This window comes from Danio aesculapii, chromosome 12 (assembly GCF_903798145.1).
Source record: "Danio aesculapii chromosome 12, fDanAes4.1, whole genome shotgun sequence".
NCBI lineage: Eukaryota > Metazoa > Chordata > Actinopteri > Cypriniformes > Danionidae > Danio > Danio aesculapii.
In genome coordinates this window covers 31,580,946-31,600,916 of record NC_079446.1, presented here as the reverse complement: position 1 = coordinate 31,600,916, position 19,971 = coordinate 31,580,946, and the positions used below count along the sequence as shown (strand labels likewise).

The 19,971-nt window shown below is 34.4% G+C and overlaps 1 protein-coding gene across 1 annotated transcript in view; it reads left to right on the top strand.

Moving 5' to 3' along the window:
• atrnl1b (attractin-like 1b) overlaps positions 1-19,971 on the top strand; it is a 168,275-nt gene that overhangs the window by 29,690 nt on the left and 118,614 nt on the right. Inside the window, exons 4-12 of the mRNA XM_056468877.1 lie at positions 2,278-2,406; positions 5,007-5,215; positions 6,888-7,062; positions 9,075-9,162; positions 10,229-10,484; positions 12,776-12,959; positions 13,052-13,206; positions 15,028-15,112; positions 15,595-15,806. Coding sequence (XP_056324852.1) covers positions 2,278-2,406; positions 5,007-5,215; positions 6,888-7,062; positions 9,075-9,162; positions 10,229-10,484; positions 12,776-12,959; positions 13,052-13,206; positions 15,028-15,112; positions 15,595-15,806 — 1,493 coding nt within the window. The remainder of the gene's footprint in view (positions 1-2,277; positions 2,407-5,006; positions 5,216-6,887; positions 7,063-9,074; positions 9,163-10,228; positions 10,485-12,775; positions 12,960-13,051; positions 13,207-15,027; positions 15,113-15,594; positions 15,807-19,971) is intronic.

Sequence of the window (19,971 nt, the reverse complement as noted above, 5' to 3'; positions counted from 1 at the left end):
CACAAGCCTGTTCACACTGAGACGCTTTTTGCTTGCATTTTTCATCGACGTTTAACGTCTCCTGACTAAACATTGAGCACTAATGTGATCGCCATGCATAAATGTGTCATTTTTAAAGAAACACCTCATTGTCTTGGCACTAGGCATGGACAGGTATAAGATTCTGACGGTATGATAACCTTGGATAAAAAAACATTGTTTCATGGTATCAAAGTATTGTGATTACTGCTCTAAAATAAGTTCTTTTTTTAAATGTCTGGGTAAAACAAAAAAAACAAAAACTTTTTTTTCCCCATTGAACACAATATATTTTATTTTAGGAAACTAAAGAAAATAAAAGATTTGGAACAGTAAACATTTCAGGCTAAATAGTTCAAATAAATCATTGACTTCTGCCCTCTTCATTAGTTTCAGAAACACAGATTTCTTTACAACACATAAAAAACCTTACATATACCCTGGAAACGGTATAACAGAAAAATGTTAGCAGTTTTAAAACCTTGACTTTTCCAAACCACGGTAAACCTTGAAACCGGTTTCATCCAAAGCCCAGTCTGAACACAAAGAGCTGTATGACATCAACAACGATAATGTCAGTAGAAGTGGAGCGTAGCAAATAGGATTTAATGGTGAGTTTCATTTTGCTTTTCTTTCATGACATGTAAGTTTATTAAGTACCATCTAATGTCAGGGGGTGATTTTGTGTGCTCACTCTTCTCAACGCTGATGAAAATCACCTGGGTTTGAATGCAAAAAAATGTCTCTTAAAAAGCTGATGATAAACATGAGTGAAAAGCGTCCTGGTGTGTATGAGCCTTTCCAAAGACTTTGTGAAGTATTTTCCTTTTGTCTCAAATTTTCCATATACCCTTTAACACTCCCCTGTGTCCAGGTTTGAAAAGCTCTGTCCTAAATCACAGGAAATTTTGGTAACTTTATAATAACTACACACTATGAATCATTTACTAAGCATTAGCATCTAGTGAGTTCATTATCTGTTAAGCATTAGCTCTAAATTAAAAAGCGTTAGTAAGCAGTTTATAACTGCAGCTACAAATGCTGTATTCTTGACTTACAAACACATTTATAATATGCTTAATACTTGAACTTTCATACTTTAATAATTAATTTTCAATACTAAATTAAGCATTACATTATTTATAAACCAGTTGTATTTAAGAGTAGTTCGTGATTTTTTTTTTTTTAAAGATAATTCAGAATGAGTTGGTAAAAGATTAATAAACTATTGAAATCAATGTTTATATGTCTTATTATTCAGGCATATTAATGGTTACTATGTATGTTAATAAATGCTTCATTAACTCAACTTCATGCAGTTTTGTGACCTAATCTCAAGCAAGGACTATTTATGCTTTATAAATCCCTTATAAATGACAATTAAAGGCTCAGTATCAAATGAACAACATATCTTTGTATTCTTATCTAAAAAGTAAAATTACTGTAAAGTTTCAACATTGCTGAATAACAAGAGTGTCGAAATGCGACATAAAATTGGATAAAACAACAACATGATAATTTAACAATATAATAAAATGCAATGTTTGTCTGTACAGTAATTTTATATGAGATAAGGTTACAAAGATTTATTTTTCATTTGAAGTACAGTTTCATTTGTGTATCTTCAAACGAATAATAATACTTAATGTTGTTTATGTTCTTTTTTCCTGTTTAGAATTTAACTGAACCTTTAATTGTCATTTAGAAGGGATTTATAAAGCATAAATAGTCTTCACTTTAGATTAGGTCACAAAACTAGATGAAGTTGAGTTAATAAAGCATTTATTAACGAATTAACTATTAATATATGCCTGAATAATAAGAATTATAAATGGTAATTTTAATAGTTTATTAATCATTTACTAACTCATTCTGAATGATCTTAACAAGCAACTACAATCGAATAACAGGTTTGTAAATAATGTAATACTCAGTAATGAAAAATAAATCATTAACAAAGTATGAAAGTACAAGTATTAAGCACATTATAAATGTGCTTGTAAGTCAAGAATACAGCATTTGTAGCTGCAGTTATACACTGCTTACACTGCTTAACGTTTATTAATGTAGAGTTAATGCTTAACAGATAATGAATTCACTGTTTTCTAATGCTTAATAAATGGTTCATAGTGTGTAGTTATTATAAAGTGTTACTGAAATTTTCACTTTTCTGCATGACAAATGGAATTAGCTACCATTTCTATAAAAATGACTAGACAACAGTTTCTAACAAACATTTTTCCTGTAATTGTCTCACAGTGGTCTCATTGTCCCCGAAGTGAAAGGGAACGAGACTGTCCCTGAAGTGGAGACCAACTCAGGCTACGCACTTCTGCACTTTTTTAGCGATGCTGCCTACAACCTGACAGGATTTGAAATCTTCTACTCGTGAGTATTTCATCATACTTTCAGCACAACAGAGCTAATGACACAGCTAATGACACAGCACATCAACACTATTTCATTGTCCTCATGCTGTTCCAAATCTATAAGACTTTTGTTTTTTATATTTGGGAACACAAATAAAGATATTTTTATTCAAATCTGAGAGATTTTTGTTCATCCATTGAAAGCTGTTCCAAAAATGGGAAAACATCCAAAACTGCTTCAGAAAGTTCATAAAAAGATAAAAATGAAATCCGTATGATTTAAGTGGTTTCATTCTGGAGAGACATGCTTGCTTTAGAAGATGAACTGATTTAACTTGGGCTTCTCTACCCTTACAATTTTTGATCAGAGATTATAAACAGATGTTCAATCATACCTCGTTATTTGGAGGAGAAGAGTCATTCCATAGAGGGAGAGTAAGTTCTCAGATTTCTTTAAAAATATTCTCATTTATGATCATCTTTGCAACACTGATTAAGATACATTGAATAAAATTGGAGACATGTCTGTGTGATGTGCAAATGATACTCAAAACGCAAGCATCCTCACCCAAAGAATTTTTTTTTTAACCAAAAATAAAAACCTAATTGGTTAGATATGTTGCTATGTACTTATTTAATGTAATGACTAGTATATAGTGTGTCAAAGGAGCCATTTCAGATGTATACATACGGATTAAGGATGCTTTCACACCTAGATGTTTGTTTTTCAGAACTTGACACATTTGCCCCCTTAGCGTGGTTCTATTTGGCATATGTGAATCCCACAATTGCGCTCTGATCCATGCCAAATGAATCGGTCACCGGGATGAGGTGGTCTCGGCTCAATTGAAACGAACTCTGGAGCGGTTGTAGGAAAAAAGCAATACGATCCAATTTACTAACAAACTATATCACAGTCTATATTCACATATAGTCTAACTGAACTAATAAAATATACACAGTTAAAGTCAGAATTATTAGCCCTCCTGAATTATTAGTCCCCTGTTTATTTTTTCCCTCAATTTCTGTTTAGCGGAGAGAAGATTTCAACACATTTCTAAATGTAATAGTTTTAATAACTCATTGGGTGTCACTATTCAAAATGAAAGTGCACCTTTTTAAATATAATCTCTCATTTCTCGTCGTCATAAATTAAAATAATGACGTTTGACAGCTGAGTACAATCACGGAAAATAAAACAAACTCTGAACTAAGGGAAATGAGTTTACTCGCACATGACTTAAAAACCAAACTTGATTGAGGCTGGTGGGATGAAGGTAAATATAGTTGCCATGGGTTATTTGCAAATTTATTTAATAATATTTAAAAATGACTAGAAAACATTGCTTTAAATTAACTAAATCAGATTTTTATTTTATTTATTTATTTTTTTACATTTTATAATGAACTTATTACAGTAAAAACAAGACAATCTCATTTCTAGCAGAAATACACTAGTTTTTGCCTTGATTTGCTCGCCGATGTCCTCTGCATTATCTGTCGAGTGACAGTATTTTAATTTCTGTTTACTTTTTTGTATCTCAGCAATAAAACAAAAGAGGTTACGTTAGAATTAGAAATGATGATCTCTGTGTTAAAGGCATTCACCTCAACCCTCTCCATCGTTCTCACTCTCCTCTCAATTGAGATGGTGGGCCAAATCCAAGCTTACAATAGACCGATTTTGGCCCACGGTCCCTACTTCGAGCATCTCTCATTTAGAAACACTACTGTGTTAATGCAAACCGCACCAAGAACAAAAAGCAGCATTGTAACTATTCTAATCCCTGTTTTGGAACAAAGCAATCTATCTACAGGTGTGAAAGCACCCTAAGAGCGTACTCACACTATGCTATGATATAAACTAAAGATGAGACGAGACTTTTAAGGGACTGTTTCAAATGGATTTATTAATCAATCTTACTGTTTAATGAACGCAAACTGTCGTAGATTATTAAAGATGCAAACCCCTCACTGCACGACAGCTGCACTTTCAGCAAACCTCCTAATTCGTGCAGCACAAGAAATTTATGAATGTTTATGAGCATCAAAAGTGGCTGAACTGTTCGGCGAAATATTTGACTGCGTGTCACTGCATCCCAAACGACTAAAACGATATAACGATATCTCCACTGTAAACAGCGCAACTAAACAGCGCATCATCAATGGCATAAGCGTGCTCAGGCTCGAATGCAATATAAGTGCGGGGTGTCTGGGGAGACAGGAGGGGGAACAAGTGTGCTTCGGCCATGGTTCAAGGCAACTGTACATAGTGTGAGTACGCCCTAAGTGTGTGTTTCTTCCCAATTGTGCATAGGACATTGTGCATGTTAAGGGAAAACCGGAAATAATTCCAACTTTTACTGAATATCTATGACATTTAAAAGGCTTATGTCATGCTGCAGACCAGATGCACATGCAAGCTGAGACGGCATGCATGCTTTTTTTTATGTTTACCCTCAACCCCGCCCCTAACCTTGCCCCTCACAGTGACGTCACTAGCTCTAATTAGTACATGTGTCTGCAGCCAGATACTAATGCACAGTATACCCACCTATTTATTTGTGGACTTTTCCCTCTTTGCTTAACAATCTTCTTTCTTCATCTCTCCCTCAACAGAATCAACTCATGTCCAAATAACTGCTCTGGCCACGGGAAGTGTTCCTCGGGGAACTCGATAGCGAGTCGTGTGTATTGTGACTGCGAGAACTTCTGGAAGGGTGAGGCCTGTGACATCCCGTACTGTAGGAACAACTGTGGCAGCCCCGATCATGGCTACTGTGACTTCTCCGGAGAGAAACTCTGCGTGTGCAACGACAGCTGGCAAGGTACTGCTCTTTTCCACTCTCAATTCCTCTCCCTCCACAGGGCGCTTAGAAAATCTGAGACCTTTCCAGACCTTCCCAACAGAGCATTGCATCTCAGGTAGTTTTGGTCAGTTATGTAGGTTGTCTCCCTCTGGTGTTGAATGTATGATAGTGGATTTGTCACCTCTGCATTACTTTAGGATTCTTATTATCAGGCTTTTTATAGTGTCACCAAGTGTCAAAGCACAATTAACACTGACAGCTTCTCATGCCAGGAGAGACAGGAAATCTACTGATGTAATGATGACCATAGGAAGCTTGCAGACTCTCTTTGTAAGTCTTCATGAACTGGAAGTTTCATTCATTCATGGACGACTGTTGTTTTCTTATTGTGACACAATTCTTAGAGAAATGGTTGTTTTTTCTACTGCGAGCTGATTGGATGTAGTAAAGTAAGCATTTCATTCAGAAAGATTGGGATTGTGTATGATATTAGCAAAGAAAATAATTCTACAAAATTGGAAGTCAGCTCCTGTTTTTGAAACCTGGATTAGGAGTTTAAGTTATGTGTTGCCCATGGAAGAATTGAGATATGTGTTGGCAAACAAATAAAGCATATTATTCAAGATCTGGAATCCAATTAGGCTTCGTATTAGTGATGCTGACTTGTAACTATTTATAGGCTGGACTGGTTTAGCGTACGTTGAGTTGTGGAGCCTACACTTATTTTTTATCTTTTTTTTGTTCCTTGCTTTCTTGATGATATTGTACTATGTTGTGTCCGACATTCTGTGTATTGTGAAATGGCCTTTGTACTCTTTCTGTTCTAGTTAAGGTTATTGTTTATTTTCTTATGCTAAAATCAATAAAAAAAAAATCTCTATATATATATAAGTGTATATGTATGTATGGGTTTCTTCAGAGGTATTACAACCTAATAGGCACCTCCTCCTGCTCACCATCCCTGTTTGTTGTCAAAATTGACAGTTGAAGAGGCATAGTTTAAGTAGGGTATAGTCCTAATCTGTGAATTTAACTGAAAACAAACAGGAAGTGCATTTTTAGAGTTTAATTTTAGATTACAAGGGCAAACTTTTTTTTTTTCTTAATGACATGCACAGGCGAATTGTTCAACACAAAACAACAAAATCATACGGTTAGTTTTGATTTCATTTGTACTTTACATATTCTCATAGTTTTGTGGTGTAGGATAACAGACACTTCATGAATGTAAAACTTTGTTATTATTTTAAAACATTGTCGTCATTATAACTCTATTGTTTTAATTATAATATTGAAATTGAACTTTATCTAATATGATATAACAATATACAGTTAAAAATAAAAATGTTATTTAGAGATTTCTTTCTTGCATAAATTAAGTGCCATGTTTTCAGAAATGTTTAGACAATATTTGGTGGACAAACCCTGCTTAAAACATTTGCTCTTAATGGCAATATTTAGTTTGAATTTGTGGGAGAAATGCTATCAAACCTTTATATATTAAAGCAAACATTTTACTGAAACCCCGACCTAAAACTTCAGTAAATCCAGAAAATTTTCATAGCTGTATATACTTTTTTTACCTACAAACCTTCAGTTTTCTCACAATCCCCCATACGTTTGCAAACCCTCTATTTTACATTCACTGTGAACATTATACAAGCATTTACCTTGCTTTTCTTTTTCTCAGGTCCGGACTGCTCACTTACAGTGCCCTCCACAGAGTCTTACTGGATCATGTCCGCTATGAAGCCTTTTGGGGCATCGCTGGGAAGAGCATCTCATAAAGCGGTGGTGCAGGAAAAGGTCATGTGGGTTGTCGGCGGCTACACGTTTAACTACAGCAACTTTCAGATGATTCTCAAGTAAGTGGTAATTCACAGTACTCTACAGAAGAACGCAGTTCATCATTTGCACTAGGCTGAGCTGCATAAGCGCTTCCATTCAATGAGTACGTTTACATGGACATCAGTAATCTAATGATGTGCCTTATCTGAATAAGACAGTAATATGATTAAGTTGTTTGCATGAGTTGCTTTTTAAATGTTCCTTTCGTGTTCCTGTTTTACATGTTATAGTACATGGCATGATTAACGTCATTACGTCAACATTCAATGCCACTTTTCTCTGGAGTTTTATGCAACAACAGTTTGTGTTCGTCATGGCACCATATGTGATTTTTGGGCATTTCGCTTTTTAATTTTGCGACAAGTTCAATGTGTGCCAATAGATCATGGTGGATCCAAATTCTCAATATTCTTCCATTTCATTTACTAACTTTTCATTCATGTCCCCGCGACAAAGTCACTTCAGAGTCAAGGCACCTCATAATGTCCATTTCTTTCAGAATTATTAGCATAATGTTATGAATCCTTAATCAAAAAGAAGTTTAACCAAGACGCAACAAGATAACAGGGATTAAAAACTAAATTCCTGGTGCCCCCACACTCTCCCTAAGATTTAAACCAGAACAAAAACCACTGAGAATTAACAAGAAAATATTATTTATATTCAGAAAATAAGGAGCACAATAACATCAGGGGGGGTTACTCCAAAATAGATGACAATAAAGTAAATAACTAAATTAGAAAAAAACTTCCCTGGAAAATGAATAAGAAAATAAAATACAGAAAACTTGCCTCCCTACTAGCAACACAGGAGAAAGTGAAAATAATAAACAGAAGGCACCAGACCTCCCTACCATGCTCCAAGCTAGACAGGGAGACAGAAAACTGGGCTTCTCTGGTTAGAATGTACAACTTTACATCGACGTCTCACAAAATGCCAACAAGAGACATCAGCAACAATCACTCGTTTTTTATAGTTCAAAATAGCAACATCTCAACAAAGAATATTGAGCGGGGAAACGAGAGAGAGCGGGGAACTGATGAAACCTTGTTGTCTGGTGTTTTAAATATGGCCGACGCCAATTCAAGCACCAATCACGATCCTCCGTAATCTGCTGCACCTGTGAATAATAAAGAATGAGAGAGCAAGAGAGTGAGAGAAAAACACCACACACACACACACACACACACACACACACACACACACACACACACACACACACACACAAAACTACTACTACTCATAAAAATAGTCATGGTTTCCCGCTTGCACCAAAAATGGACTCTATTGCTTGAAGCAATTCTCATTTGTTTGTTGTCAAACACCTGACAATTGCCGTGTGTGCAACCCGTCGCAAAATGTAGAGAAAAGTTCTACAAAACGGTAATAGTTTGATTAAGAAGTTAACATGTTTCTACTGCACTTCAATGATGCGACTAAAATAGGAAAACTCCACATGTCTTATTTTGATTTCTGTTTAGTTCGAAGGTCATAAAAAATCAGTTTACATGGTAGACTCTTAATCATCAGTATTATTGTGGTCGTAGTTTTGTCTTAATTGTATTAAAATCTGAATATTGGTGTCCATGTAAACGTGCCCAATGAGAATAATCCAAAAAAAGAAGTGTGGAACAGCAGCTGTAGTAATGATACTAATAATAATTCAGGATGAGCCTGTGGTGGGAGCGGAGTTTGATTCATTTGACAGTTTGAGGGTAGAAGCTGTGAGTATGAATATTCTCAGAGGGAAACTCTTTGTGGTGGATATGGCATTTCAGTCAAAACTCAAACTGTTACTTTTCAGAGAAATTGTTAACTATATAAATATTGGATAATTTGTGGTATTCAAAACCCTTATCAATCTTGGCAAGTTTTGAAATATAACAATTATGAGTGTGTGTGATATGTCATTTATCATAATATTCTAATCATTGTTTCAGCAAAATATAGTTTAGCGATCTTTCTCAAAAAAAAAAGAAAGGAAAAACACCGCTTTGGTGAATGTCAGCTGCTATTTTTTTCTTTGCAGTTATAATCTGGAAAGTGGCATTTGGAACACTGTGCCCATCAGTAGCGGACCCCTGCCGAGATACGGACACTCTTTGGCACTATATCGGGTAACATCACTGCTCAAATGCTACAGAAAGATTTTTCTTTTTAAAATCTTAAATCTAAATGATTGTCATTAGTGTCAGGATGACAGAGCGAGGCTATTTAGCTGATTACATATTGTAGCTATTGTTTATGCAATGTAATTCAGACTGCTTTGATTATCTGAGCAAGAGTATCCTGCTACAGCACTTCTTCTCTGCAATAAATGAAGTAAGAATGACAGTTTCCACAATTTATAAATGTAATCATTCAGTTTATGGTCCTTACATTAGCTTTTCTATGGATGATGTTGGTTTTGTTATGGGCAATATTTAATATTTATTTACACTTCCATGATAATTTAATTCCACCATGAAAATGTACATGTACTACAAGTGAAATGGTAAGGCTTAGGATTTTTTTTTTTTTATAATACAGGTAATAAATAGAAATTAATACATTATTCAGCAAGAATGCTTTCGGTTTTCTAAAAACAGCCAATAAATGCACCCATAATATTGCATTTAGATTTATATATTTTTAGATTTTTATATAAGATTTATATTTATAATAGTTCTATTCTTTTGAACTTTATACGTCAAAGAATCCATAATATATTCTTTATTAAACAGCACATTTATTTTCATCATTGATAAAAAGAAGAAATGCTTTTTAAAATCAGCATATTTTATTTAGGATCTTGTCACACTGAAAGCTAAATTTGGCTGTCATTACAGGAATACATTTATATTTTAGACTATATTTAATATCAAAACAATAATTTTAATTTGCAATATTATTTAACAATATAACTGAACTTGGCTGTATTTGTTTTTCACATAAATGCAGCCTTTGTGAACATAAAAGAAGTCTTAAAAAAGCATAAATGAGAAATTATTGTTATTAAACAGTATTGCTTTTTAACCACTATAAAGATCATATACAGAGTAGCATAAATTATTGTTAATCACACTAATTAACACATTCATTTTGGCTCTCATCTAAAATAAATAAATAGAATAAAAAAGCCCAGTTTTTACAAGATTAAACCTTTTTTCAGGCCTTTGATTAAATCTGTTTTGTGTCTTTCAGGATGACATCTACATGTTTGGTGGCAAGTTGGAGATGGGTGCCAGTAATGTAACAGATGAACTGTGGGTGTTTAACATACCCAGCATGACGTGGATACAGAAGTCTCCCAGTGTTCCAGCCCATGGTCAGGTGTATGCTGTAGAGGGCCACTCCGCTCATGTGGTGGAGCTGGAGAACGGTGATGTAGTGATGGTGGTCATCTTCGGCTACTCCTCCATCTACAGCTACATCAGCAACGTTCAGGAGTATAACATCAGTGAGTGTCTGACTGGGTTGTATTTAGAATTGTTTATTAGAATTGAAAGGTTATGTATAGACGTTATTATTTAAATATTTTTTTATATACTACTCACTGAAGGGATGAAGGAAAATTCCATTTTATTTTTACCCCACCCCACAGTTTTCATAGAAACACATTTAACTTTAAATGTTTCATATAAATTTTTTTTTTTTTCAAAAACTTTGTAGTAGACTATTTATTTACAAACCTAAAAGCTGAGTGTTGATTTGAAAGCAAAAAAAGTTTTTTTTGGTAGCACTATTTTGATGGTCCATTTGAGTATTAGTAGACTGTCTGCTTAATATCTGTTGATACTGCTGCTAAACAGACATTTAACTGACTATAAGATACTTTGCAAGTACAAGTCCACTTACACTAACCCTAACCCCAACCCCAACCTAACAGTCTACTTATTATCTGTTGAGAATTAGTTGGTTGAGAATTAGTTGATGGATGTGTTGAGAATATGTTGATGCAATGTAACTTAAATTCAACAAACGGACCATCAAAATAAAGTGTGACATTAATATTTTATTTATATATTTTTTTGCTTTAATAATTGTATTAGTTTTTTATGTTTAAAATTTATTTTTGATTTCAGTTTTAGTACTATATGTATATAGTATATATATGTGTGTGTGTGTGTGTATATATATGTGTACATATACATATATTAATTTGCACGATATTGGAAAAATCTGACATTGCATGTTTTGTTTTGCATAACTTGTAATAAATTACAAAATAAATATGACAGAGCAAAAAAATGAAGTTAAAAAATCAGTGCCTTATAGCTTTCTGGGCTGTGTAACAGTATTCAAGTACAGAAACTGAACTATCAATCAAATGTTAAATAACATGGTTATCATTGTATAGTAATATTAAATAATTTATTCTTTAATACATAATCGAATCCAGCAATGTGACTACTGCAATAAATTGAAACTAGTGTGCAATACGATATATTGTTCAGCCCTAAAATACATATTTTCTAGGGATGCTCCGATCCATCGCCTGAAGATCGGTATCGGCTGATAATCACATTTCACGACTCGATCGGTACTCTTTGATCTGGCTGATCTCATGAACCAATCTCAAGTGTTTCTTTACAAGCAGAGGAGGATGCATCCGGTTTATGCATGCATTAGCAGCGCTACAACACATGAGCAATGCTTCCAAATTGCATTATTACTAATTTTTCTTACCATTTTTTTTATCCGTTTTATCTGTTTTCTTTTTTTAAGCTGCTTCTGACTATTACATGTATGCAACATCCTTAATTTATTATCTTAGGTAAGGCGAGATCTCATACTTAAAGGGTAACTGTGCTTATGCAATGGCAAAGTTATATAAAGCAGAATCGGTACTTGTCATTGGCCGATCACCATGACATGGAATTGGTACTCTGTATCGGCTGCAAAATCCTGGTTGGCGCATCCCTAATATATTTATTATAATAAAAAATCCACTATGTAGCTAACTCAGTTTACATGTTTTTACTATAGCAATGCTGGTTGTTAATTTTATTGTAAAAAAAAACAAAAACTGGAGATTTTTAAGAGACTAAAACTAGAGTAGATTTGAGGGAGTATTTCATAATTTATTTTGCACCAGTAGTCCAGTAGATGGAGCTGTGGTTCTTTAAGAAAAGCAGTGAGCAGCTAATATTTTTAGAGACTGTGTGGGTCTCAGGCTGAAGCTTTTGGATAATCTGTACCTTTTTTTGAATCCTGTTAAACTTCTGGATCAGGGCGTAATCTTTATGTTCTCAAGTGATCTGACAAGTGTTATGAACTCGTATCACAAACCAGATCCTGTTGGAATTAGGTTACTCATTGCTATTCAGCTCATTATGCAGAAACGCGTTTAAAGGCATAGTTCATGAAAAAAAAACTCTGGCATAATTTTCTTATCCTTCACCTGTTCCAAATCTGTTTGAGTTTCTTCCTTCTGCTAAACACAAAAGAAGATATTTTGAAGTAATGCTGGAAACCGGTAGCCAGAATTCCATAACACTTTTTTTGCCTCCTATGAACGTCAGTGGCTGCTGGTTTTAACATTCTTTAAAATATCTTCTCTTGTGTTGAACACAAAAAAAGAAACTTTTAAAGGTTTAGAAACACTTGAGGGAGAGTAAATGTAAATGTTTGGGTAACCTGTACATTTAATTCCTCCAAACTGGTTATGCAAAACTGTTCATGTTTAAAGAAGATCCTGAAGGTGTACTTATTTTTTTAAAGTAATTGTGATTTTGTTTCTGTGTACAGGGACAAACACGTGGCTGGTGCCGGAGACCAGAGGAGCGATCGCTCAGGGTGGATACGGCCACAGCAGTGTGTATGACAGAGACAGCAAGAGTGTGTACGTCCACGGGGGTTACAGATCACTCCCAGCAAACAAATACGGCCTGGTGGATGATCTTTACCGCTATGAAGTTCAGACCCGCACATGGTAAGAGCGCACAGATGTATTTAGAGAACTAAAAAGGCTTTTTGATCTCAGATATGGTGCAACAACTTGATGATGTTTGTGTGGTGCTGCAGGACGATTCTTAGAGAAAGTGGTTACCCACGATACCTGCATTCATCTGTGCTGCTGGGCGGAACTCTGCTCATCTTTGGAGGAAATACCCATAATGACACCTCTCTTAGCAATGGAGCCAAGTGCTTTTCTGCTGACTTCCTTGCTTATGACATAGGTTTGTACTTTGCACTTTTGACATGCATTACCATTAAAAAATGTAAGATTTATCAATATTTCTAAAGAAATTTTCAATGCTTGCTTTGATGAAAGGGAAGTTCACACACTTTAACATCCATTTTCATTCTTTTCTTTGCTTTTGCTTCGGAGAAATTAATGCACATGGCATTCTGTAGAGCACTGGCATTACTTTCATTCACTCTTTATCTCCCGATATTTACCCCACAGACATTCATAGAGATAACAAGTTGAAAAAACGTAGTATTTGTAAACTTAGTACTCACTTAAATTCAGTTAAATTTACTGAAATGCTGTCTTGAAGGTCTTAAATCGATTTAAACAGGTATTCATTTTTCTATGTCTATGTAAACTACCCAGTACGGCCAACACACATCCAACTCTATTTATAACTCTATTTATCAAGATGGTTTATCTTTTTCACAATAACATTTGTTTAAAAGTTCTCCATATAATTATAGACCATATTTGGTCAGGACACTGACCTGAACACGCTTGTTCATTTAGTTTATTATAATTTTTAAAGCTTGTCAATCTTTTTTTTTTTTTAAGTTGAAAAATGTACACTACCGGTCAAAAGTTTAGGGTCAATATGATTTTTAAATGTTTTAAAGGAAGCTTATCCTGCTCACCAAAGCTGCATTTATTTAATTAAAAATACAGTACAAAATGTAAAATTGTGAAATGTTATTACATTATAAAATAACTGTTCAAAAGGAGTTCATAATTTAATTTAATCATTTATTGCAGTGAATTTAAAGAGGAATTTTCAGCTTCATTACTCCAGTCTTCAGAGTCACACGATCCTTCAGAAATCAATCTAATGCTAATTATTATTATTAGTATTATTATTATTAATGGTAATAGTAATAAAAGCAATAATGATTGGAGTAATAATGTCATTTGAAACTACATACAATAAGAAATCAGTTATTTATTTTTTATAAATATTTAACTATTTATTTTATATTTATTTAATAAATGCTGTCTTGACGAACAGAATCATTTTCTTAAAAAAAATGGTCCATTTTCATGAAAAAAATCTGACCCCAAACTTGTGACTGGTAGTGTATGTATACAACTAGGATTTGCTTGTTTTAACACATTATTTAAAAAATGTTGGTAAGAAATAGCTAGTAATATCTTTCCCGCTTTCCCAACCAGACCATTACAAAAAATCTTTAGCGTTTAGCCCTGTATAAGTCTAAAATTTTAATCATAGTGGACTTTAAGTCTTAAATTTGACTTGGAGAAAGCTGCAGAAACTCTGAGTTTAAATGTTTGTCACACATTTTTAGTTTATTTTTTATTCTGTTTTCTTCTGCACCTGTAAATACTTAACACTAAAAATATTGAATAAACATGTGTCAAGTATGACAATCGTACTTGCCTCAAAATCTTTGCATGGATATGTGCAGTTGTCAGTAGTTTCCCACATGGAAAATCAATTTTAAAAATGTCTAGTTTGTGTCAATAAATGCAATTGAGTCTAATCATAAATGTGATGGATATTTTCTAAACAAAAATAACATTTTCTAGTTTTCCTGTGTATAAAAATATTCCTAGATGTTATTGTCAATATTGATATTATGTTCAAATCATTCTTTAAGTGGCTCTTCCTTAGATAAAAAAAATCAACTGTTTTACATGTTGGTCTTTCTCAATTAACAACTGATTAACAAAGTTAATTAAACAAACGTTTTTAGAATGTTATCCAGTAACCACAAATAAATAGAAAAAATCTTGAAAAGGTAATTTATATTATTTGGTCAAAAATTTATTATTTGTGTATTTCTTACAGCATGTGATGAGTGGAAGGTCCTTCCCAAACCGAACTTACACAGAGATGCGAATCGTTTTGGACACACAGCGGTAACCAGTAATGGGTGAGAAGACTGAATAAACACACACGCTCACACACACTCATAAAAAGGTTAGATTTGATCAAGTGATTTTTACCAATGTCGTATTAGACATACAAGATTAATACATGCCTTTTTGCTCAAAAGTGAGGATCCAACTCAATGTTTGTAATGCACAACTCCTCTTATTGTAAAGCACATTTTGCTGGACTGTCCTGCTTTTAAAATTCCAGAAGTCTTTTTTTTAATGAAATAAACTCTCTTAAGGACATTTTTAACAAAGTGACACCAGAATTTTTTTTTTAATTTTTATCATGTATAACACTAAAAATCTTTTTTCATTTATGTTTTCATTGTTTTTTTAATTGTATATTTATTGATGAAATGTTCTTGCTATGAAAATAGCCTTCTGCTGACATGGCATTAAATACAAAAATAAAACAACAACTACATACTCATAAAATACTGAATTATGCTCCAATTTCTTCATCTTCTTTTCTTTCTAGGTCCATGTATGTGTTTGGGGGTTTTTCCAGTGTCCTTCTCAATGACGTACTGATCTACAGGCCGCCCAGTTGTGAGGCCTTCCTGGGGCAGGATCGCTGCGAGGCCGCAGGCCCTGGCGTGCGCTGCATTTGGAAAAGAGGCCGTTGTGTTTCCTGGGAGCCCAGCTTCACTAACAGTGCTACACCTGCTCCATTCTGCCCTGCCAAAGCTGGTAGGTATTTGGAAAAGGTTTAGAGGCTCCCCTGCCACCCTCAACTAAAACATTTTCCACCATGGTCAAGCCAAGAAATCAGTCAGTCTTGTGTGTACCGATCTAAGCCCTTGGGTTGGTTTGCTACATTGCTCACTGGCTGTGTTAATGAGAGAGTAATAGCGGGGGAACAAGCTGTCTGAAGCAAACACAGAGGAGAGTTTCCCACAGCCCTCCTTTACTCTGCAGGACCGCCAGGCTGTTTGATCTTTTGCCACCTGTCAGAATGCAACCAATCACACAAGACCAGTCAGACTTTAGACTTTGAGAGGGAGTATCTGGACCTCCAGCCAGTGCAATATTTGGCTTCATTTTGTTTCATTTGAAATTCAATTCCTGGGGTCTTGAGAGGTGCATGCTGGGATAATCCCTGGCAGTGCTGGTCTTGTTTATAGTGTGTGAGTGTCTCAGCTTCTGCTGAGAGTCTCAGGTACCATAGCAACCAAAACAAAACAAATCATAAAAGGATATGTACTAAGAAATTATGTTGAGATGCTTTCAGAAACACTAAGAGTAAAAACAATCTATTGTAATGAGTGACGTCCTTTAATAAACATGTCAAATATACTTAGTATTCAGTAAGCAGTATTGTTTTTTGATTGTAAACACAGCAAACCATTGTTATACAATGGTTTGCTTAACTGCCCTAACTTGCCTAATTAACCTAGTTAAGGCTTTAAATGTCACTTTAAGCTGACTACTAGTGTCTTAAAAAATATCTTGTAATATATGATGTACTGAAAATATCTAGTAAAAATATCTACTAAAATATTAAGGACTGGTAGCGGCTCAGTGGTTAGCGATGTTGACTCACAGCAAGAGGGTCGCTGGTTCGAGTCCCGGCTGTGCCAGTTGACATTTCCATATTGGCGTAGTTTCCTCTGGGTGCTGTAGTTTCCTTCAGTCCAAAGACATGTGCTATTGGTGAATGGGATGAACTAAATTTGCCATAGTGTATGAGTGTGTGTGAACGAGTGAGTGTATGTGTGTTTCCCAGTATTGGGTTGCAGCTAGAAGGGAATCTGCTGCATAAAAATATCCTGGAATAGTTGCCGGTTCGTTCCACTGTGCTGACCTCTGAAATAGAGACTAACCGACGAAAAATGAATGAATAAAAATTTATGAACTGTCATCATGGCAAAGATTAAATAAATCAGTTATTAGAAATTAGTTATTTAAACTATTATGTTTAGAAATGTGTGGAAAAAATCTTCATTTTGTTAAACAGAAATTGGGAAAAAGGAGGTTAGATATTTAGGACATTATATAACTGATGACCTGTCTGATGATAGGGACATTTACAAAAAGCATTATAGGATGTACGCTCAAGTTAATGCCAGTCTGTAAATTTAGTATGTGCTCAGGATTTATTAGGACTACACGTTTTAAAGCATTTATGTATACTATCTATACTGCCCATTTGTGGTGGTGTTATAGAAAGACTAGCGTGCAGATACATAGTGTAGCATATAATGATGGGTTGAAGCTGCTGCTTAAAGTTTCATGATTGAGAGGAGCAAGTCAAATGTTTGTTAATGTTGGTGTGCAGGTTTATGTGTAGGTTATCAGACTCTGCAAATGGTATAATTTCAACATTGACAAATCCAGCACCAGTGTGTTACTGAAAAATAGTAACTAGTTACAGTTACTAGTTACTTTATTCAGAAAGTAATTCAATTACTTTATCGATTACTTACACCAAAAAGTAATGCATTACTGTTAAAAGTAATTTTTGTTACTTTTCCAATGAATATTTTTAACGCTCCCATTAGTGCCCTTATAACGTCACTTCAGTGCTGCATGGACAATACACTTTTGATCAACTTCACAGATCAATTTCACAGAACACTTTTGTAACACTTTTTGAAACTATTGTTTCAGAAATATGATACATACCTACTGTATTAGTAACCAAATACCAATCACGGAACACACACCCCATCCCGACAGAGCCATTAAAAAAAAAGAGAGAAAAAGAGAAAAAAATGTATTCACATGCAAGGAATATAATACATAAACAAATAAATAGAAAATAAAAAATTAACTGAAATAAGATTAAATAATAATAAAAAAAATTAAAAGGGCAATTTTAAAAAAAATAAATAAATATAAAAAAAATACCATTAAGATATTGACATTTCAACACATACATTCTAATGAAAGTGAAAAATATATTAAAGCTAGTCATTGCAAACACAGTGCCCATTAACGCAGTCACATTGTTTGGGATTACTAACGGTTCAATCCACTCTTATTTAAAAAATGAAGGAACAAGTCCCAAATCTTGTAGAATATGTGCGTTTTTTGTTTGATTAAGTCAACCTTTCCATTGTATTACACGAAGACATTTTCTTTATCCAGAGTGACAAAGATGGACCATGAATACTTTTCCAGTAAATGGCAATCAGGCGCTTTGCATGCAATAGGCACAGATTTATAAACTTCTGTTCATATGGTTTCAGTGATAAGGCAGGTGGGAAAAGACCAAGAATACAGATTTTAGGGCAAACAGGGATTTCTTTACCAATAGATTTCTCCAATTATTCCTTTCCAAAACAATTGCAAGTGCTCACACTGCCAAACACAATAGAACAGTGTGCTCTTTTAAGTCAAACATTTTTCACAAATGTCTAGAATATTTCTATTAAATTTATTTAACATTTCTGGTGTTATATATGTTCTCATTATCCAATTTTTAGTGTTATAAAAATGACTTTTTGTTTAAGTCAGACCAGCAGTACAAAAAATGGAAATATCACAAGGTGATAAACCAGCTGAATAATATATTCAGAAACAAAAAAGCAAAAACTAAAGTTACTTCAGCATCATAAAAGTATTTAACCCTAAACGTGTTCCTTCACAGCTTGAGTATGAAAATAGCAACAATATACAACAAACACAAAGCCTTTATGAAATAAATAAATGAAAGTAATCAGAATTATCATTCAGAATCAATTTGGTGAAACTCAGCTCCAAAACAACTGCTATTATAGACAACCATATATTTTATGCATTTTAAACAAAACAAAAACTTAACAGCTGCTCAAAAATGAAATCGATGAGCAATTTTCAAACTATTCACAAATTAAATGTGGGATGTCAGCAAGTTATGGAAAGTGAGCTGTGCATATTAAAAGTGCAAAATCTGCTGTTGTATAACAGCTATAAAAATATGTAAAACAAAATGATATGTAAAAAAAATAAATAAATAAATTAGCATTTTTCTGTGCAATACAATCCTGTACATTTTAAAATAATGTGTTCTGAATTATAACAGAAATTTGTCACTGTGTCTTCTAAACTAACCAATTTTGTTGATAACAAATGTGTGTGTGTTTATTTAAAACACCAGTATTAGTACTAGTCATTAAAAATAGTAACGTTAATAGTCTCTCGGTGCACACACAATCAACCTACTTTGCGAGCATTCGGTCTCTCTCGCACGCGCACTCGGCCTACTTCGCATGCCTTCAGTCTCTCTCGCATGCACATTTAGCCTCTGTCTTGCACACCGGGTCTCTTTGCTTTCGCTTTACTTTTGTCCAGTGTGGAGTTATGAAGCCAATTATGATATGTTGATGGTTAGGAGGCCATGATAGACAGAGGCCAGTGGGCAAATTTGGCCAGGATGCCAGGGTTAAACTCTTTTTCGAAGGATATCCTGGGATATTTAACAACCACAGAGAGTCAGGACTTTGGTTTAACGTCTCATCCGAAACATGGTGCTCACTGAGCAGTATAAAGACCCCCCTGCTGGGCACACTAGCACCAGTTCCAGCAGCAACCTAGTTTTCCCATGTGGTCTCCCATCCAGGTACTGACCAGGTGCAGCCCTGCTTAGCTTTAGTGGGCAACCATGTGAGAGTTGGAGAGAGCTAGCTGCCAGTGTCTCTCTCCCACAATGCGTCACAATGCCACTGCATCACCACTGTAAGCAGGAAGATGTAGGCCAGACTGCAGCCAAAATTAATTCATTTACCAAGTAACGGACAAACGCATCATATTGTAACGGTAATGGAGTTAAAACATTTTAAAAAGTAAAGCGTTACCGTATTAGTTACTTTCAAATAAATTAACATTTCCTTTGAATGCACATATTTAGCTACTACAATGAATTCATTCCTAA